Below are 22,955 nucleotides of genomic sequence, written 5' to 3' on the forward strand. Positions count from 1 at the left end.
TTAAAATAAGATGAATCTGAAAGTGGCATATCGCTTTATGGGTTGAAGGAGAAGAGGACTGGATGAAGGTCTAGGCAGTGAGTGGCAAACTTCTTCCGAAAAAGGCTACATAGTACTTTTTGGGCCTTATAGTCTCTGTTGCAACTACTCAATGCTGTCATTGTAGAAGGCAACCATAGACAGTATGTAAGCAAATAGAAGTGGCTGTGTTCCAGTGAAACTTGATCCACAAATAGGCTGTGGGCTGGATGTGGCCCTTGGGCTGTGGTTTGCCAACCATAAGAGGAGGACCATCTTGGTAGCCATATGGATGCAAAGAAAGGGATTGATTTGGGAGGTGTTCAAATGAAGCAGTCTGGCTTTAATGGATTGAGGCAGGAGTTCTACGTGTCATGTTAATAAACTAATGATGGGACTTTTATGAAGAGCTTTTACACGTTGGCCGCTCATGCTATATGCTATAATTGGCTCCAAAACAGCTGGGCTGATAAGACAGGCTATGCCTTTGTATCAATAACAAAATTCATACCTCTTCTCAATTAAGTATATATGAACCTTGGCTTTACATAGTGAGTGTGAATCAAATATTGAAATTTGGGAGATTTGTCTTTGAAATGCTTCTTTCAGTAGCTTGTTTGTAGTAATTGTCAGAATATTAGGATTATTGAGAATCACATCTTGTCTTGGCTTTTCTTCTAGGGCCTTCAGTGGATGGAGAAAGCAAGCCGAGGCCATCGTTATATTCTCTGCAAAACTTTGAGGAAATGGAAGCAGAAGATTGTGAGAAAATGAGCAATATGGGGACTTTGAACTCTTCCATGCTGCACAGGAGCGCAGAGTCCTTGAAGAGTCTAAGTTCAGAGTTGTGTCCAGAAAAAATCCTGCCTGAGGAGAAACCAGTACATCTGCCAGTGCTCAGAAGATCCAAGTCTCAGTCCAGACCACAGCAAGTCAAGTTTTCAGATGACGTCATTGACAATGGAAACTACGACAACATCGAAATCCGGCAGCCTCCAATGAGTGAGAGGACTCGGAGACGGGTCTACCATTTTGAAGAGAGGGGATCCAGGTCTCATCACCATCGCCGCAGGAGAAGCAGGAAGTCCCGCTCTGACAACGCCCTGAATCTTGTTACAGAAAGAAAATACTCTCCCAAGGGCAGACTGCGGCTTTACACCCCTGATAACTATGAGAAATTTATACAGAACAAAAGTGCCCGGGAGATCCAAGCATACATCCAGAATGCCGATCTCTACGGACAGTATGCCCATGCCACTTCCGACTATGCCCTGCAGAACCCGGGAGTGCACAGGTTTCTGGGACTCTACGGTGAGGAGGATGATTCCTGGTGTTCCTCCTCCACCTCCTCCTCCGACTCAGAAGAAGAAGGCTATTTTCTTGGACAACCAATTCCTCAGCCCCGGCCACAGAGATATGCCTACTATACAGATGACCTTTCTAGTCCAACTTCTGCGCTCCCTACTCCTCATCTTGGTCAGAGGACAACTAAATCTAAGAAGAAAAAGGGACACAAGGGCAAAAACTGTATTATTTCTTAACCTAGTAGCTGGTGATCATGTTTAAACTTAGCCATTAACCATCTTGAATCATCTTTTTTCTTCCATAGGAAGGTTGCTAAAATAGTTTAAAGTGCTTTGCCCATGTAAATGAGACCCCAACGGCTGTTTACAGTGTCACATTAACATATGGAAGGTGTGATTGCTCCAGTTTACCCTCCTTGGATGGCGCCAGGTTGACATGACATCTTGTGCCTGTCAGGTGCACTACAGTTTTATATAGCTGCTTTGGTCTCCAGTCCTCAAGAGAATCCTCGAGAATCTTCAAGAAGCTCTCATGAGGTGATTGGACAGGGGTGTTGATTTCAGACAATGGAGAACTTCAGCCACCTTTGTAAAGCAATAGTGTTTGTTGTTCGTCTACACCAGGTTGGCCCAGGTCCTGATCAGTCTGGTTGTGCAGCATGCACGTAGTCACACTGACCCAGCCAACACTGTGCTTCCCATCGTGCGAGGCCACCTCAGCCCCTTTCAGTCCTCAGTAGCCAGGTAAATGTATTGTATTAGCTCCAGCTACAGACTGAAAAAAGCATTGCTATTTATAATGTAGTATTTCATAGACTTAAGTGTATTCCTAATTTAATGGTGCAAATATTAATGTACATACTGTACAGTTCAGATTTTAAAGCTGATATTTTTATATCCCTGAATTGCAAGATGTTTGTTACACTGCAGTGCTAGATTTGTTAGGGAACCAGAAACAGCATTTATGGATGAAATGGTAGCTTGTATTTTAGTCAGGGTTTATAAGTTTAGATGGTCAAATTTATATTGCCTAGTGATGGAAAGTTCAATTTTTTTGATTTTTCAATATTAAAAAGGCTCTGTATGCATGGTGGGGCTATGTAAATACTCTTTAAAACTATGGCCCTATTAATCTTACAAGTGTTATTTATGGGTCAAGCAATGTAAACTGTATAAATGTAAAAACAAACAAAAAAACCCACACATACCCCTGGAATATATGGTAAAAACAAGTAGAAGCTGTTTGGGTGAATGTTTTTCTTCCCCCTTGGGGATGGTAGGGGGTGCCTTTCCCATTTTTAGCAAGGTGGTGATTATCTCCTAGGAAGAGACCAAAACTACAAGGATCTGCTTTTTGTGTCAGAGGGCTTTGTAGATATATTATTTGCAGAGAGGTCATTCCTTTTTATCCTCCAGCTAATTTGTTCGCCTGTAAGAGCAATTTTGAAAACTGGGCCTTCTAGTTATGTTTTTCTTTTAAAATCTTTAAATTAGAGGATGCTGTGCCACTGACTACATCAAGTTAATATGAGGTTCTATTTCAAATTTTCTTGGATTTGAACTAATCAGCTTATATTTTGATATGTGCCATTCTTGCACATACATTTCAGTCCTAACTAAGGTCACAGTAGTGTCTTGGACCTTTAGGACGGTATTTAATAAAGGCTTAATAAATAACAAACTACCTTTCTGAACACAAGTCTTTGCAAACACATCCAGATAACTTCCGTTTTGCTCCTTGGTTATTTTGCCATTCTTCTCCCATTAGCAGACCACCATGTGACTCCTGCATATCCACTTGCCCCTACAAGTAGGTGGGAAATAGGACTTGAGGCACAGAGGTAAAGTCGTCCGTATTGACCATAATGGGGAAAAGCTGTTAGACCGTGGGGAGGAGGAACAGGAATCCAGGTAAACCAGTGGTCTACAGCGTCCCCTATACCCATCCCTGGATAGTCAAGGCTTTGTATTAGGGCTAGACAGGGCCCCTTCAGAAACACACCACTGGTGAGAGAGCTCTTTACTCAATAACTGTATCATCATTTCCCTAGTCTGGTTCATTTTAAAAACATATCAGCAATGAAAAGGAAATGCATGCATATGGTAAAAAAAAAAAAAAAATTCAGAGAACAAAAGACAGTCAAGTGTCTCCTTTCTACTCTTCATCCCCAGTCCCTCAGTTCCCCTCCCCAGAAGTAACCACTGTTATCCATTTCTAGTGTATCCTTCAGATGTTCAAAGCATATTTATGTAACGTATCTCTTTAAAAAATGGTAGCAAACTATACACGCTGAGGCTTGCTTTTTTCACTTTATATGTGGACGTTCCACGTTAGTGCGTATAGGTCTACCTCATTCTTTCAATGACTGCATAATATTCCACTTTTGGATAAACCATAATTTACTTAACCAGCCCCTTAGTGATGGACTTGAATTTCTTCATGGATACGTTATCCTGCACTACCACACATGCACATACATTCTGAGCAGCATAATTACTGGGACCAAGGTTATGCACTTAAAATTTTGGTGGATATCACCAATTTTCCTCCAAAAGAAATTCTTATTTACATTTACACTAACGACGTATGAGAGTGCTTGTTCCATCACGACTCACATATTAGCAAATTTCTTGATTTTTGAAGACCTTTTCAGAACCTATGCTGCAAAGAGTAGGCATCCTTTTAGAAAAGACTGCTGCAATGTGTTGCTTATAAAGGATGGATAACAAATAGTAAACAGGTAATACTTAACCTGGAGAAGTGCAGGTATAAGCTGAAGTCACTGTCCTCAGTAGTTTCCAAGTCATTCTCAAAAGATTAGTTGCTCTTGCTTCTGGCAACAATCACCCTATTTTTTCATTTCCTTAGGTAAAGGTTATATAGGTTGCCAAAGGTTTAAGGACATGCAGGAATATTTATTCACAATGATAACGTAACCTTTAAAGATTTTAAATCTTGGTTAGTAGCATTAACAAAGACGACTACATAACAATAACGAAGAAAGGGAAGCACTGTCTTGTAGTCTTGTAAAGAAGTAGGCAAGAAAATTAAGCATATAGTTGCTAAAAGGTGTTTGTAGATTTAGTTAGTGAATGACCAGATACCCTGCACTCTTATTAAACTCTAAAATTTGGTCCCAAGATAAATATCAAATGTTAAAACACTGCCTTTAATCTCTACAGGGGTGAAGCAGAACCCTAATGGTTGCATTTTCCTCACTTCAGATCAAATTGGAGAACATTCTGCTTAAAAGGCCCATGGAGTGATGCTGATAGAATGTCAATAGGAACTCCTTTTAGCTCTCATTAAAAGAAAATGATTTGTTTTGTGTATGCATTTGCTATTCTTGACACTCTGCTTTCTACTTCCTGAGTTAAATAAAATGTACCAGAAGTGAAAGGAGATATCATGTGCTGTCTAACCCTCGCACTTTAGACAGGAATCATGGGCCTTCTTAAAAGGGTAGTAACATTGGAATGGGCACCCAAAACAGATTTCCGTGTGTGCACGCGTCCCTGCCCAACTTAGTCCTGGAGGACGGGACCTGGAAGTATTGGTGTGGACGTAGTTCAGGAGTGCCCAGAGGTTTCAGTGCAGGCCTTAGTAACATAGTGTGGGCACACTTTGGCTTATTGAGCTTCTTTCTAATGGACACTTGACTACTGCCATGGAAAGGAGAATCAGTGTTACTAGACCTTCTGATTTTTCCAGAGAAGCCAAGAATTTAAACTTTTGTGAAATATCCCAGTTTTTAAATGTTAGCAACTAATTCAAACATTTCTGAAACACGTGGAACAAAATGAGCTTGCCATCAGCAAGTCTCCAACACATGGGTTATAAGTTGAGCCTGAAGCTGATTCCCTTATCCCTTAGCTGTGCCCTAAGAGGCACAACTAATTACTGTTTATAGATATAAATGTGACCTTTTTTGGATGCACAAAGAAAAAAAAATTATTGGGATCAAAAAAAAAATTCCATTGAGCCTCATTATCAATTCAGTACTAGTAACACAATTATGATAAAAATCCTTTTTAATTAGTCAAATTGCCTAGATTCTCGGGCCATTCTTTGGAACTATCTAAAAGCAGAAGGCACGCTCCTGTACAGTCACATGGGTTCTCTGCAAACTCTCAAACACGTTAGGAAGGCTTCCAGGTAAACTGAGCCAAGGAGAAATAAGCAGGAGCAAACTGAATTTTGCACCTCTGAGCTCACATTTTGCCAAGGCCATAGAATCAGAAACTTTTCCGGGGGAATAAAGTTTAAGGATGGCTTTCACAAAATGGTTTGGGAAGGAAGTGTGCAGGAAAAGTAACACGTTGGGTACATAGAGACTTAGTCACAGGATTAGAGCTGATTTATTCTTTTTGAACAGACTCAGCTAGCTGGTCAAGTATTCCCATTTTGGGGATCAATTTTAGCCTCAACTTTTCTTTTTGCAAAGGAAATTTCACTCTCTACTGGTGTATGTGCACAAAGTGCTGTTATGCCAACTCTAGAAGTAACTCACAATCTACTCTCTGAAATCCTTTGATTGCAGCAATATAAACAGTACCATTCAGAATATGAAACCAGTTCTCTTAAATGCTACTTTAGTGTTTTAAATAAATGAACCAAGCAATTGACACTGGAAAAGATGATTATTAGTCTAATATAAATCCACCACAAAGCGGATCCTGCAGTGGTGCAAAGCACACTGGACTACAGGATTCAGGAGATCTGGGTTAGAAGACTCACCTCTCTCATTAACTCAGCAGGTGGAGTGCTCTGACCCAGTTTCCACTTCTGTAAAATGAGAGGGCTAGACCATCTCAAAGGTTTCCTTCCAGCTTCAGTATTCTGTGCAGACTGAACTGAATTTATCAGGTCAGTCAACAGAGAAGTCTTCCCACTCAGCACAGTGTTGTTTCCTTTTTCTGACTCTTTCATTTACCAGCATGGCAAGGATTCCTGAAAGGATGATCCCGCCAAAGACCGTGGCTCACTGGAGTTGGGAACTTTAAAGAGGCTTGGTAATGCTTGGGATTCTGATGAGCCAGAGGTTAAACTAAAGCATGAAAAAGAAGTTTGGAGATGGTTATTTCCCTGTCGGTGCATATGCTTCAAGCTGGCTTTATCTTCATTACGAAGACAGTCCGGAGATTGCAGAGTCTGGAGGTTGCATAGAATATGTGGAAGGCAAGCTATTTTCCTCTGTCATGTTATTTCTCTCCAATTACCAGGATGAAAAGATTTTTTTCTACATTTCAGAGGGCTGCTACTGGCAGCAATCATAGTCTGGAATCTCTGAACGTCTTATAAGCAAAGCTGACAAGGTGTTAACTATGTTTAATTAATCTAGGTTCCTAGAAGAAAAATTGAATTACCAGGTTCATTCCACTTAAAGGCTCTTGTCAAAGTTCCCATGGGTCCAGGTGTAGCAGCCAAAGAGCCGAGTCCTGGGCTGTGCTGTGGCCATGGGGGAGGTAACCCTACAGGCTTCTTGCCCCTTACTAACTACCCCTTATGAACCTCAAAGGTGTTTTCTAAAATAGCTCCAAAGCAGAAGTCCTAGGAACCAATATGGAAGATAGTAGCCACTGAGGATAAAGGGAAAAACAGGAAAAACCTACTGAACTAGGATTTGAATTTTCTCATAAGTTTTTTGTAAAGTTATTTTACACATTACCCATTACAATTACATTACACATTAACTGCACATACATCAAACAGCTAACGTGTGCTGAATTCAGGATTTGAACCTAATTCTGAATGACCACCAAACTTTCCCACTTCTTCCTAGAACACTGAGTTTAGAGTTGAAAGATTTGGGTAAATCTCTGGCTCTGCCACTTCCAGCTGTATGACCTTAGGCAAGTTATAACTTCTCCTGCCCTTGACCGTAAAAGGAGAATAAAATCCTCATCAGTTTACTACATGTGAAAGTGTTTATGAATCAAAAACACTAGAATGGTGGTTCTAACCTTGTTCAGATAGTGAAATAACTGAAAAAAATGGTGCTTCTCAGAATCCTACAAAGTATTTAGTATATTAAATCTGAAATATATTTTAAGCTACAGCCAGTATGGTTCACTAGATTCTATGCTACAGAAGTAGCAGAATACAAAGTTTTAAAAAATGGGAGATTCCTGCGAAAGCAGGACTAGCCCCAAACCCCTACCCCCAGCTTACGAGGGTGGGCGCACAGTGTCTCCTCTTCACTCAACGTTCCTACCTCAGAGGCAGGCCATGGAGGCAGGGCCTTTGCAGAGTTCGAGCTGCCCCAGGAGATGAGATGCTGAGAGAGCTCTGTCTCTCCTCTTGGACCCTGAGGTGGGTCAGGTTGCTCCTATGCTGTAAAGAAAAGGAGATTCTCACACAAGACTCACCTCTCAATCGAGTAAGCCCTGCAGTGTTCAGCAGACCACCACCCGCTATGATGTCGTCAGGCTGTGGTGGTGGGAGACCATGGCAGCATGAGCCCACAGCATGGCTAACACTCAGTACTGTCCAGGAAAAGAAACACACCAAAAGCTGGAGCACAATCAGATACCTCAGCCTGGTAAGGGGCAGCTCCGTGGAACTGCATCTTCTCACCCCTCCCCCTACACACACACCTCTCCATCCACTAGGGGCTGATTTCTGGCCTCCGCTTTCCCCACCTTACCCATCAGGCAAGTGCAGGGTACGGGCAGAGAAGGGCGTCTGGGATTCAGTGCCAGGGAGGAGCCCAGCTGGCTGGCACTGGGCCCACTTGAAGGTGTCACAGACATTTGGCCAATGTGTCTTTTTCAGGGGTTTGGTCACAAAGGATGGACTCTTCCCACTTAGGCACACTGTGTCTTTCTGGTCATTGGATTCTCTCCCTTTCCTCAGGCAGCCTGCCCAGCCACACCCTCTCTGTGAACCCTTGCTGCCTCAAGGACAACAGCAGGGCCTCAGCCAGAAAGCCTGTGAGTGGGGGTGCCAGTATGTGCCCCCAAGAACAGGGCCCTGGGCCAAGAGGAGCTTTCCCCTAAGGTGCAGACCTGAAGGCCATGCGGCCAGTCAGCCAGGGCAGCTCTGTCCCCTCCTTCTCCTCATCTTATATGCATTCTACCAGGAAAAATGTGACAGCACATGGATAGCCCAGGTAGTGGACAAATATCTCAGACATCCTCTTGTAGCAAGTGTCTGTATATGTTGTGGTTATTTTCTATCTTACATATTCTCAAATGTTTATATTTCAATAAACCTCTACCTTTTCACACACAAAAACGGGAAAAGTTTAAAACTTTTTACGATTTTAGTGATAATGGTCTAACATTTGTTGTTAGTGCTGTCAAGTCGATTCCAATTCCTAGTGACCTTGTGGACAGCAGAGGGGAATCCTGCCCGGTCTTTTTGCACACTTCTCTCACCCTCTGGTGCTGTATCAGACAATGCTCCACTGCTATTCATAGGGTTTTCATGGCCAATGTTTTTTGGAAGTGGGTGGCCAGTTCCTTTTTCCTAGTCTGTCTTAGTCTGGAAGCACTGCTGAAACCTGTCCACCATAGGTGACCTTGCTGCTATTTGAAATACGGGTGGCATAGCTTTCAGCATCATAGCAACATGCAGCTGCCATAGTATGACAACTGACAGACGGGTGGGTGTGGTTCCCAAACTGGAAATAAACCCAGGGCACGGCAGTGTGAGTGCCAAAGCTTACCCACTAAACCAGCAGGGCTGGCTGTCTAACATTAGAATACCATTAATCCCTGGGAGCAGAGCTCAAAAACACAAATGCTATAGAATCAGGCTGTCTCTACTGCCATACCAATGTGCATGAGGCTTTAACAATATTAAGTATTTTTTTTAACAGATATTAAATATTTAACAAATATTTGTCATCAAGTGAGATTTTAAATACAACTTGAAATAAATTCAGTGGACTGGCAAAGCCTTTTATATAATCAGTCCCCATTACTCCAAGATCAATTATTACAATGGAAATGCAGGACTGTTACATCCTGCTAAGGGCCAACATCAGTGAAGCTAACCCTCAAATATCATTTGTATTAATTTGAGTAAAAGGTGAGCTGTTAACAAGAAACCAATAATATGGCTTAAACAATAAAGACACTGATTCCTTTTTTCACATAACATTTCAGTACTCCATGTGGTCGTGCAGGGATCCAGGCTCCTTCCATCTGGTGGCTCTGCAACAAATCAAGGCTGGGGTTGCTATTGCTACTACTTGTGGGAAAGGATAAAAGAGCATGACTGAGGCACATCTATTGTTCTAAGGGTCCCAGCCCAGAAGTAGCAGTACTTCCACTCAAATTCCATAGGAGAGAACTTAGTTACTTGGTCACACTTAACTGCAAGGGGGACACAGCAAAGATAGTCCTAATTAGGCAGTTACGTGACTCAATTTCAATTCCATTACCATGGGAAAAGCAGAAAATAGATGCTACTATCTTAGTTACTAGTCCCTCCCCACCTTTTTTCTTTTTCACTGAATTGGGTAACATCAGTGCTCTCAAGAGAACTGGCAGGAAGGAGATGATAAATGTACCGTGCTTAATCTACAAACCTTGGTCTGGCAAGAAGAGTGTGGCCGTTACTCACAGGAGCTCCAGGTGCCAGCTGAACAGTGTTGCAGCTGTAAAGCCACCTGGGTGGCAGGCTGCCTGCAACACTGAAGACTGCCCACCATGAATACTTCAGGGACGACCCAATCACTGTCTCCAAAGTTGTTGCCAAAGAACTGTCAGAGCCTTCCTTGGAGTTTAGGATCCCTTGCAGGAAACTCTGAAATGAAGCTGAAACCACTATATGATATTTTGGCAGTGTTGCAGAGTCCTTTCTTAAGAGGATCTAGCCTCCTCTTTCTTCAAGAGGTTCTGGGTCTAAGAAGTGCTCAGGGCTGGGACGTGGCTGAGAGGCTGTGAGAAATCAACATTTTTAGCAAGAATAAATACAAAGGTAGTATTTTCAAATCTCATTCTTAAGTAGGACAGAACGGATAAAGCTACAAGCATTCAAAATCCTTCACATTCTGCTCTCAACCTTCCTTTCCCTACATTCATCCTCTACCATCTTCCCCAACCAGCTTCAGTCACACAGGCCTACACATTTTCCCATACGATTCCCTCCTCTGGGACTTCTAATACTTCCCTTTCTCTGCCTAAATAAGTCCTTTTCCTCCAAGACCCCAGGGCCAAATGTCACCTCCTTTGTGAAACGTCAACAAATATAAGTACCTCCAACAAATATGAATACCTACAACATTCCAAACTATGCTAGGAATTGGGTCACAAAGACAACATGGTACCTGCCCTCCAGGGGTTACTATAAAGACGTAATATTTTAATCCTACAATTCTCTGAAACTCAGATTCATAGTTACAAAATTATTGAGCACTACTGTGTGCTCAATCTTATCTCGTTTAACTGCTTTCCCAGATATCAAGACTGCCTAAGTCACCAAAGTTAATAGTTTCTCAATTCTCAAAAATTCCTCCATCCTGTTGCTGAGTAGGTGAACTTAACACTGAGGAGTAATCTTGCAGTAGAGAGTAATAAAAATCTACATTTCAGCGAAAACTTTTTAAGCCTGTTAAAGAGAAAAGAGACAATCCAATTATTTAAACCTGGTTGCTTTATTTTGCACTTTTAAAATTCACAAAAAGCTTCACAATATCTGCTTTCCCCCTGTTGATCATCAAGGCTTTACGGTGAGACAATGAAAATTTTATCACATCACTTGGGCATACACATAAACAATGGATAATTTACAAATTTCTTTAATCACAAATTTCTTTAATCAAGAACATTTTGCAAAATACACACTCTGGTACACACCTGAATTCATCTATACTAAAATAAGACTTTAAAAAGCTTTCGGGAAAAAACAAACAGATTTGACACTGACAAGCCTACCAGAATAATGCTGATGGCAAGCTATAAATAGCTTTAAATGCTGAATGTAATTTGGAGGAAGGGAAGAAGAAATTATATGTTGAACCTATATTTAAATGCATCTGTGAGTAAAACTTTCTAGTTTAATGAATTTCAACTAGGTGAATAACTCCTTTGCCTTGTTTCTCAAGTTTTATTTTTAAACTGGTGACATCTTGGCTAAAGGAACTGAATCTTGGAATTAGAATATTTAAGGAGAAAAAAACATGTGGGCAGGGGAAAAACAAAATCAGTACTTTCTCAGTCTTTCTAAAGTGGGTAACAAATAAAATCACTGTTCATATTAGGGAAGAATACCAGAGATGATACGTGGGGTTTAGTTTTTGGCTTATGTACAACATCTAAATGGCAAAAATAAAAATTCAAGGTGGTCTCGTACAGGAAACTTAAGAAAATAATTGTTGCCTTCAATTAGTTCTTAAATTTGTGGAATGGCATAATACATATTTTGAGGCACCCATTACAGGATCCGCTAAAATTATTTATACTGCTGTTTCCACTTTTAATATAATTTTTATCTACTCTGGGGTAGCTCTTTAGATACTATCAATAAAGGTCACTAAAAATAATGCCAGAATTCAAGTGAGAAGAGAGTGGAAATGGGAAGAGGATGGGAGGATAATGAAATTGGGTAGTAATAATAAACATGATTTTTAAGGTTTCCTAACTAATGCCACAAAATCACATATTTTGGCTAAATGCCCTCAGGCAGCTGCAAGTGATCAGGAAATGAGTGGAATATCTTAATCGTCCCAGTTAGATTCCTAACTAACCCGTGATTTGGACGGCTTGCTCATGAAGGATTGTTTACATAGACTGCTTGGTGAAGGGTAGTTATGCTGGGCTTACTGCCTATTCTGCTTTGTTTCTTTCAAGAACACTTTTGAAAGGCTAAGAACTCCCAAAAAGGGCAGCAGAACAAAGAATTTGTTAGACTACAGAGATTAACAAAGGCATAATCTGTAAATGGTTATATCATGGACATGTTATTAATCATCTTCTTTCTTGAGATGAGAAATATGGGCCTATGGAAAAAATGAAACTCCACTACTCCCTCATATTCTAAATTTTTCTCTTTTGATTACAAAATTTTAAAAGAAATCTCAACTTGAAAATAGCACTCATCTTTCACCTCCAATTGCCCCTTCTCTTAGTCTCATATATATTATTGTTTAAGACTCACACATCAGTGCCAGTAGCCAGGAAACTCAGGATTATTTTAATAGAAGCCATTGAGTTCACTTACTCGGAAAACAGCATTTTATTGTGAGGAGTCTTTTAGAGACGTAAGTGCTCTATGTTATCACAATGAGAATTATTCTCAAAGCAACGATTCTCTAAGATACCAAAGTATTCAGTTTATTTGGATATTATACTTAAACATACTAAAAGTTACAAAGCCTAAGATAAGCAAGCAACAAGTCAATAAAATCACAACTCAGAATTCTCACATTTTCACATGGTATCATTGACTATGAAATGCAAAAAGACTATAAATGTTTAAGTAAAATGATCTCTAACCTATAAATTACACTAACTTGACCAAACAAATGATTGCATACTATGGAAGACTACAGAACATGAGTAGGTACAGAAAGCTGTTCTCCAGGACTGCTTTTTCAAAGCTTGAAAAATTAGCTGACCCATCATTTAAGGAGGGGGGTGAGATAAGTATGGATTAGGAGGCTCTACATGTAGATAAAAAAAATCTAACTAAAATATCTTAGACTATTTTAGATGTTTATTTGATATTGGAAATGTGGTCAACTATCATAAAGTATTTCTCTTCATCACAAAAATTCCATATATTAAGGATTTATACAATCCAGGAAAAAAAAAAGTCTAGAAACATTTTTTTTCCTGAGCAAGTAATCATCTAAAAAGGCTCTCCAAAATCTTGACTAGAGGTGTCATACTCTGCAATGAAATGCTTGAGTTCTTCAACACAGCGCTCACCTATTTCATGTAAATTCTGTCTCAGTGCAAACTGTATAGACTTTTCTAATGAAGGATCTTTTTCAATCAGCATCTTCACAACCATCCCGAAAGTTTCACAGTCTTGCCGGTAAACCTAGAAAGGTGAAAAACATTGTGGTTAGCTAAAAGCGAAAATAAGCCAAACGTTGAGCTGATTCAGTTGGCAGAATTATGATGCTACAGTCTAAAAGGGAGACACAATAATACAACTGCACCTCTCTTGGCCCTGAGTAGTCACTACTGCCAAAGGCCATTTAAACCTCTATCTTTGAGATCTGCTGACAATTTGAATGAAGAGAAAAACACTGATGTATCACATCACTGAATGTATAAGTCAGACATGGCATTTGTCAGCATTAAGGACATCAGACCAGAGATGAGAAGAACTAAGAACAAAGGCTAGCTAGGTAAAGCACATCAATGGCTTTACTCATTTACTTGTTTGGAAGAAAAAAGTTTCTGAGCCCCTAACTTCACATTATTTGCTTGAATTATGACCAGATGACAAATTCAAAATTCTGTTTAGTGTATAACAAACAACTACAAGAATGCCAAAAGTATCTATCTGAAAAAAACTTTTCAAGTTATAAATATTTAACCATAGTTAAAGTCACTAAGGCAAAGTTAAGATCAAAACAATATGTTATACACACATGGCTGTACATGTATATATTTTCTACCTCAAAGCGTATATTTTACTATTTTACTTCAATATGTATATATAATTTTTATCAGTGGCAATTAGATATAATTTCCTGCCCCAAAATTGCGACGTTTCCTCCACGCTAAATTTCCTTAATTTGTAGTCACAAAATGCATTTTAGATTTCCATGCTATTTTTCATACTTTGTAATTCATGTATTTAAAGAAAAATTACAGTTAAATCTCCATGAAAATTAAGTAAAATATAAATTATCTGATTTAAAAAAACTGTTACATGGGGTCGGCCCCGTGACGTAGCGGTTAAGTGTGCACGCTCTACTGCTGGCGGCCAGGGTTCGGATCCTGGGCGCGCACAGAGGCACCGCTTGTCAGGCCATGCTGTGGCGGCGTCCCATATAAAGTGGAGGAAGACAGGCACAGATGTTAGCCCAGGGCCAGTATTCCTCAGCAAAAAAGAGGAAGATTGGCATGGATGTTAGCTCAGGGCTGATCTTCCTCACAAAAAAAATAAAATAAAAATAAAAAATGAAAAAACTGTTACATTAATTTTAGTTTTTCTAAATTTAACAAAAAACAACATAACATGTTTATTCTCTGAAAAAGGATTTTGTTCATTTTGAAAAACTAGAAAGAAGTGATTTGAGACGTTGCTTGGCTTATGACAGTTTTTATTCCTCAAATGATTGCTAGTTGTTGTAGTGGTCACTACTGCATTTTTTAAATGTCTGCAATATTTTTTTTGATCCCTTAAAAATAGCTATTTAAAGAAGATTACATAATTTTGACTCTCAGTACTAGATTACTAAATTATACTAAATTCATTTCCTTGCTCTTGAAAACCATTCACAAACCCCAAGGAAATTAAAAGGGTAAGTTCTTTAAATGACACAGAAATTAAAATATATAAAACCCTTAGCTGCCTTTTCCATCTCAGCACTAATACACACACAAACATTTTTCTAAACAGTGATGAAATTTACTCATAATAGCCATTAAGTTTAATTCAACTATTTAAACCAACCATTTATTCCAGTTTATCCTAAGGTTTATATGACCCAGAATTGATATTACTATTCTAATAAACCAACTTAGAAAACAGTATACCATTCACATGATATTACTTATGATGTCAAGGCAATAGAGCGCATTAACTGGTCTAACAAACACATAGAACCTTAGTTAAGCCAGTGCAGTCCCTGTGGGGGAAACTTAGGACCATGATGTTTCACAGTCTTAGTGGAGGTAAATTCCTTACCAAACCAGTCAGGCCACATAATAACAGCATTTTATCACCAACCACAGGCCTCAGCAGACCACTTTGTGGGTGGCCTAAATTTTATAGGCTTCTTTATAACAGATCTACTAGATGAGGATAACGTTACACTGTGAATTAACCTGCAAATTCATTAATGTAAATCTGCTTTTACCTAAACTGTAACTCTTCGTTTAGCATATTTACAGAACATAAATGTGCTACAGATTTGCATATCAAAAGTAAAACCATGTTAAATGTGTACATACATTTATTTAAACTCTAAACTACTGTCACTCTGGAGACAAGATAATGCAAGCATTTAAAGGTTGTGTTTTATTTTTTAATTGTAAGTCCTTTTTGAATTATCCATTGAAATAGACAAATTTTTGTACATTAGTTGACAAGAACAACCAGAACTGCCCAAAGCAACATAATTCTCTACTAAAGGGTAAATTTTCTAAAAAGACTGCTTAAAATGCACTGTTGGGTATTAGACAGGAAATAATTAGTTTTTTGTTAAAGGAAGAACCTCACCCTCCAACATTTTATAAATAAAATTCACAACTGTCAGAAACCTATTTCTGAAATCTGTTCCACAGTAAACTCAATCCCAAACAGGAAGGGTGTAGTTATCTGTAGGGGAGTTTGTTTGCTTATGGTCCCTAGCTGGAAATGCATTAATAATCTTCAGATTTGATATCTACAGCCCACACAGGAAGATTTTTTTGTTGTTGCTTTTTCCCCTGATTGGACCTCATTAAAATGGGAAACAGGTTAAAGTATGGGTGGGGCTCACATAAACTGCATAGAAACGTAGTTAAATTTGCCAGCATAATGAAAACACTGTCCAAATGTGGTTTTACACAGTCTTTTATTATAGTAGCCTGCGTTAATAGTTAAATTCTCATGAAGTACTTCTAGGAATAAAGGAATATGATAAAACTATGAAGGCTTTTTACAATTAATTATGTTGTCCGGTGACTGGAAGAAGAGTATTGGGCAAAACAAACTCCTCAATGGCAAGTTTGTTCATCTAAAATTGCTTGTAATGACATAAAACTCCTCTAAAATGTATATCATTTTAGTTCTTACCTGTGTTCCCACAAAAAGAGAAACCAAAAATGAAGACAACATGAGTTGTTAGAAGAATTTTCATTTCAGACAAACCATCTTTAGCATATGCATTACAGTTCTGTAAGAGTAGTTTGAGGGAATGGTAGATATTACAGACCTGTGCTATCTAAATCAGTAGCCACTAGCCACAGGAGGCTACTTAAATCTAGATATATATGCATATATTTACCTTAATATTTAACTTATAATTTATATTAATATTAGGAGGTAACTAACTAACTGCAGAAGTCAGACATGTATACAGTCTTAAAAGGCTGGGGAATCAAATGAGAACAACTATTTTCTCTATTGTTGATGTCTCATCATTCCACATAATTTCCTTTATCTAAACTCATTTGGTTCAAATGCTCTATGTCCTGTTTCAGGAAGGTTACATCCTAGTGGGAAAGCTAAACACAGACAATTAAAACACAGCATAAAGGAGACATTTAGATGTGCAAGGTGGTAGGAAAGCCAAAAGAGTAAAGAAGTGGTTCCATGAGCAGGCTCACTGAGTTCAAATCCTTACTCTACTACTGTGGTAGGCTGAACAATGCCCTCTACTCCTGCCCCCAAATTGTCCATATCCTAATCCCTGAACTCATGAATATGTTACCTTTCATGGTATAAGGGACTTTACAGATGTGATTATGCTAAGGATTTTGAGATTGAGAGATTATCCTGGATTATCCAGGTGGGCAAAATGTAATCACAGGAGTCCTTAAAAAGGAATACAGGAGGGTCAGAGAAAGAGAGGAAATGTGATTGCAGAAACAGAGGTTGAGTGATGAGTTTTAAAGATGGAGGAAGGAGCTACCAGCCAAGGAATGCAGGGAGCCTCTAGAAAGTGGAAAAAGCAAGGAAACAGATTCTCCCCCAGAGCCTCTGGAGGAAGTGTAGCCCTGAAGACACTTTGATTTGGGCCTGATGAAACCCATTTCAGACTTTACACATTCTTTTCAAGCTCACATGGAACATTCACCAGGATAGACCACATTCTGGGCCTTAAAACACAGCTTAACAAATATAAAAAAATACAAATCATACAAAATATGCTCTCAGACCACAACAGAATTAAATTACAAATCAACAGACAGATGTCTAGAAAATCCCAAAATATCTGGAGATTAAACAACGCACTTCTAAAAACACATGGATCAAAGAAGTCCCAAGAGAAATTAAAAAATATTTTGAACTAAATGAAAATACAACTTACCAAAATTTGTGAGATGCAGCAAAAGCAGTGCTCAGAGAGAAGTTTATAGTGTTAAATGCATATGTTAGAAAAGAATATATAAAATTAATAATCTAAGATAGGAAACTAAAAAAAGAAGAGCAAATTAAATCCATAGTAAGTTAAAAATAATAAGAGCAGAAATGAATGAAATTGAAAACAGGAAATTAGAAAATCAACGAAACTAAAAGCTGGTTCTTTGAAAAGATCAAATTGATACACCTCCAGCAAGGCTAATTAAGAAAAAAAGAGAGAAAACACAAGACTTACTATAAAGTCACAGTAATCAAGACTGTATGTATTGTCAAAAGAACAGGCACATAGATCAATGGTATAGAATAAAGAGCCGGAAACAGACTCATACAAATATAATCAACTGATCTTTAACAAAGCAGCAAAGGCAATTCAATGGAGAAAGGACAGTCTTAACAAATGGTGCTAGAACAACTGAACACCCACGTGCAAAATAATCTAGACACAGATCTTACACCTTTCACAAAAATTAACTCAAAATAGATCACAGACCTAAAGGTAAAATGCAAAACTATAATACTTCAAGAAGATAACAAAAGAAGAAACTCTAGGTGACAACCCCAAAAGCATGTTCCATGAAAGAACAAAAATCAGTAAGTTGGATTTCATTAAAATTAAAAACTTTTGCTCTGTGAAAGACACTGTTAAGAGAATGAAGACATAAGCTACAGGATGGGAGAAAATCTTTGCAAAACATGTATCTGACAAAGTACTGGTATGCGAAATATACAAAGAACTCAACACTTAAAAATAAGAAAACAATTAAAAAATGGGCAAAAGATTTGAACAGACAGCTCATCAAAGAAGACACCTGGATAGCAAATAAGCAGATAAAAAGATGTTCAACATGAAATGTCATTAGGGTAGTGAAAATTAAAACAACAATGAGATGCCACAACACACCTATTAGAATGGTGATATCCACAACACTGACAACTCCAATTTCTGATGAGAATGTGAAGCTATAGGAACTCTCATTCATTGCTGGTGGGAATGCAAAATGATACAGGCCACTTTGGTAGACAGTTTAGCTGTTTCTTACAAATCTACACAGTCTTAACATATGATCCAGCAATCGTGCTCCTAGGTATTTACCCAAATGAGATGAAAACTATGCCCACATGGAAACCGGCACACAAATATTTATAGCAGCTTTATTTATAAATGCCAAAAATGGAAGCATCCAAGATGTCCTTCAATAGCTGAGTGAATAAACTATGGTACCTCCATACACTGGTATAATTCTGGTGATAAAAAGAAATGAGCTATCAAGCCACAAAAAAGATATGGAGTAGCCTTAAATGCTTATTGCTAAGTGAAAGAAGCCAGTCTGAAAAGGCTACACAATACATGATTCCAACTGTATGACATTCTGGAATAGGCAAAACTATAGAAACAGTAAGATCAGTAGTTGCTGGGGGAAGGGGAAGGGATAAATAGGTGGAACACAGGGCATTTTGGGGACAGTAAAACTATTCTGTATGGTATGATAATGAATGATACATTTTGCATTTGTCAAAATCCACAAAACTATATGACACAAAGAGTGAACCCTAAAGTGTAAACTATGGACTTTAGTTAATAATAATATATCCATTTTGGTTCATCAATCATAAGAAATATATCACAGCAATGCAAAATGATAATGATAGGGGAAGCTCTGTGGAGAGAGGGAGCATGTGGGAACTCTCTGTACTTTCTTGCAATTTTTCTGTAAACCTAAAACTGCTCTAATAAATAAAGTCTATTAAAATTAAAAAAAAAAGAAAAAGAATCACACAAATGAAGAAAAGGGAAAAAAAGTCACTTACCCTCTGTGCCTCAGTTTCAGTACCTACAGACCTGACTATGCTGTTATAAGGATTAAATGAGATAATAAAGAGCAGTCAGAATAATGTCTGTTACATAGGAAACATTTAATATATGTTAGATATAGTGATATTGATGATGGAAAGAGGAGAAACAACCATTCTGACTTTGTCTAGAGAAGGAAGTATTAGAAAATGGTGTTGGAACTGATTCTTTAAACATGAGAAATTCACTCTAGGAAAACATACAGGAGGAAAAGGAAATGGCATTTTGGGGACATTCAATTGGCTTGGCACAGCTAAAGCACAGGGTGTGTTCAGCCTCAAAGGGGAAAGAGCTATAAGGAGGAAGTGGATCCTTTGAATGTATCAGTGAGAGAAAATGGTTAAGAATCAATGCTACGGGCTCCTGAAAGGACAATGAAGTGATAGATGTGTTAAGGAAAGATGAGATTAGAGGTTTTATGAGTAATTAAGAAGCAATATAGATGTGATAATGTGAAGAATGATGGGTGGAAGGTTTTTTATTTTTATTTATTCGAAGGGGGAGGGTATTGGGAATGGAAGATAAGTTCAGTACCTAATATGTAATTGAGGCACCTGACAATAGGAAGTTCAGTGTTGAGTCTAGACTTCAGGAGAAGGAAACTGAGGAGGGAAGAAAGGAGGGAGGAGGGGTTGGAGAGAAAGAGATCTTATCCTCTTTGGCACTGATGCCAGGTGAGGCCATGGGAGTTCCTTGAAGAAGGGGGTAAATTCTCTTTAGCCCCAGTATCTGATACAAAGTAGATACTGAGTAAATCTTCAAGGAATAGCTCAAGTCCACTCTGAGAGAATGTATAAGAGCGAAAGACAGCCAAGACTAGACACCTAAAAACATAGCCACAGAAGAGACAATAAGGAAGACCAAGAATCAGGAGAGAGTGAAGGCACAGGAAAAAGCTTGTAAAATAAGGATACAGTCAATCAAATGCCAGACAAAGATCAAAGAAGCTGAGAAACAAAACATATTGATTGGATTTTGAAATTAGGGGGTAATGGGTTAACTGCAAGAACAGTTTATTGGATTTTGAAATTAGGGGGTAGTGGGTTAACTGCAAGAACAGTTTATTGGCATGGTGGAGATTACAGAGCTGTGCTGTCTAACACAGTAGCCACTAGCCATATGCGACTATTTAAATTGAAATTTTAGTTGATTAAAATGAATTGAAAATTCATTTCCTTGGTCACACTAACCCTATTTCAAGTGCTAGTGGCTACCATATTGGACAGTGCAAATATAAAACATTTCTATCACCACAGAAAATTCTATTAAGCAGTGTTATTATAGAGGATTGAGGAGTGAAAAAAAGGTAAAGATGTAGCGACAAGTGTTGACCTGATAAATTAAATAATATATATTTGCAACTATTTTACCATTAAAGTAGAAATAAAAGCTTACCACTTTAAAAGGAGCACTGTAAAATATAATTATTATTTGCAAAATATTCTATATCTTTTGATGAAATGCATATAAAAATATAAGTTAAAAAAAGAAACTCCAATTGAGGCTTAATATATAAGGAAACATAATGTCTAAAGTGTTGACGAGGTCGGGGTAAAAACTGACAACATATTGATGTTAAATACCGGAAACAAATTTAAACCCTTTAATTTGGGTCTGTAGTAATGCAGAAGGTGTCAAAACTATTGTAATCTATGTTGCTGCTTGTGCTATATTAATAGAAAAAGATATCTTTCAGACGTCCTTCTCAAAGCTGCAGCCCCATTGGCTCTTAAAAGCACAGCTCCTGAAAAGAACACTGGTGGTTGCTAAGAAATGCATAACGAACACATGGATTAGATCTCAACTGCCTACCTTCAATATGTGGACACAAATATTACAGCTATATAAACAAGTATCTCCAAAATTAATAAAGTGGATAAACGCTAACAAACCTTGGCAATCAAAGTTCATAGAATTCTCATCCATAAATAAAGATCAATTTATAAATTTACAGAATTCAGTGAAAGAGTAATACTTAAATGATTTCCTTTTTACTCTTCTGGCTTATTAGTTCTTCGATCACAATATTTACTAAATAGATAAAAATAAATGAAATAATTCCAGAGACTACAGAATCTTTCACTGATGCCAAAAGCAGATCCCACAGAGAATACAGGAGCTAGACAAATCTCAAATTAATACTGAGTGGAAAAAGTTGCAAAGAAAATATATAGAGTATGTATGTTTTAAATAGTTTGTTTAGTTTAAGGATACACACATATATACTAAAAACACAGAAACACACATAAGAATGACAGCTCTGAGAAGGGAGGGAGCCAGCAGGGATCTGAGAGGGGCTTTATCTATATCTGTAGTATTTTATTTCTTTAAAGAGAGAACAAAAGCCACAAATATTGAACTCTAGTTAATGACACGCATGCTGAAGTATTTAGGAGTGAAGTGTACTGAGATTTGCAACATACTTTGACATGCATCAAAAAATAAGATGAGTTAATGGGTGAATAGAGGAATGGATAGATATGTGACAAAGCAAATAAAACAAAATGTTAATTATAGAATCTAGATGATGAGTATATGAGTGTATACTGTATAAGTCCTAATGTTCAAAAATTTTCATAATACAATGTTAAGGGGAAAGAGAGATCTAAAGCAAAATAAGGTCCAATCATGGGCATATGGGTCTGATCATCTCAGCTTATAAATGAAGACAGATGTCTGTTTTGCTTGGACCCTGGATGATAAGCTTTGCGTCTTCTCAATGTGGGTTGAGAATAACAGATATTAATGAAATTATAAATACAGAAGTAAACTTGAATGACAGATAACTGTGCCTGCCAGATAACTAGAACTCACCTACTATGTGCAAAACACTTGATTTGGTCAGTAATATAGAGCGCCTTGCGTAAGGAAATTAGATTCTAGTAAAAAGAGTAATGCACTTAAGATAACCATAAGACAAGGCTGAATACGGTAAATGCCATTAAGAGAAATAGAGTATTATAATAATTCCAAAGAAACAATCACACTGGGTGGAGAGGGGGAGAAGTAAAAGCACTGAGACAGTGTTGGCTACTCTAGGCAACTGGAAGCTTGGAAACAAAAAAGCATAGGATGTTTAAAGAAGAATGCATCTTGGAATACAGGGAAGTTTTGGAAAAGATGGTTATTGGATAGACTGGAATCAAAATGGAGCTAAATATGAATAGGTTGGACTTGAACTGACAGTTGGACTTATGGCTTAACTTATCCTTGGACTTATGTTACACTGTAGACATTTTTTTTCCTATTCATCAGACAATAATAAACAAACCACTGAAGACTGTGATTAGAGAAAAACTAAGTATTCATTACTCAATATCCCCTTCACATCTGATTTAGCAGAACAGGAAAAGTAACTCTGTGTTCACTGTCAGTTATTAGCTTGAGAAAAGAACTTCGAAGATTCAAAAAATATAAAAAGGCTAAAAATCTAAAGAAAAATATTCTTAATGAAGACAAGATATAAAAGGAAATTAAATACATTATAAAATAGGTTTAAAATTTTTAATTGCTGAGAAAATGGTCAACAATAAATAGTTTTCAAAATGACAAAATTTTTCATATGGCTTTTAATATTTTC

At 37.9% G+C, this 22,955-nt stretch overlaps 2 protein-coding genes across 10 annotated transcripts in view; one reads left to right on the forward strand and one right to left on the reverse strand.

The window, feature by feature from the left end:
* Positions 1-2,554, forward strand: part of PRICKLE1 (prickle planar cell polarity protein 1) — a 103,107-nt gene extending 100,553 nt beyond the window's left edge. For all 4 annotated transcript variants that reach the window (XM_058558482.1, XM_058558480.1, XM_058558481.1 and 1 more), the window contains exon 8: positions 700-2,554. In XM_058558482.1, the coding sequence (XP_058414465.1) occupies positions 700-1,559 (860 nt within the window). In that variant the 3' untranslated portion in view covers positions 1,560-2,554. The remainder of the gene's footprint in view (positions 1-699) is intronic.
* A 10,035-nt stretch (positions 2,555-12,589) lies between these two features.
* PPHLN1 (periphilin 1) overlaps positions 12,590-22,955 on the reverse strand; it is a 118,721-nt gene continuing 108,355 nt past the window's right edge. For all 6 annotated transcript variants that reach the window (XM_058558489.1, XM_058558490.1, XM_058558491.1 and 3 more), the window contains one exon: positions 12,590-13,317. In XM_058558489.1, the coding sequence (XP_058414472.1) occupies positions 13,123-13,317 (195 nt within the window). In that variant the 3' untranslated portion in view covers positions 12,590-13,122. The remainder of the gene's footprint in view (positions 13,318-22,955) is intronic.

The sequence above is a fragment of the Diceros bicornis genome, chromosome 17, assembly GCF_020826845.1.
Source record: "Diceros bicornis minor isolate mBicDic1 chromosome 17, mDicBic1.mat.cur, whole genome shotgun sequence".
In the NCBI taxonomy this organism is placed as follows: Eukaryota; Metazoa; Chordata; class Mammalia; order Perissodactyla; family Rhinocerotidae; genus Diceros; species Diceros bicornis.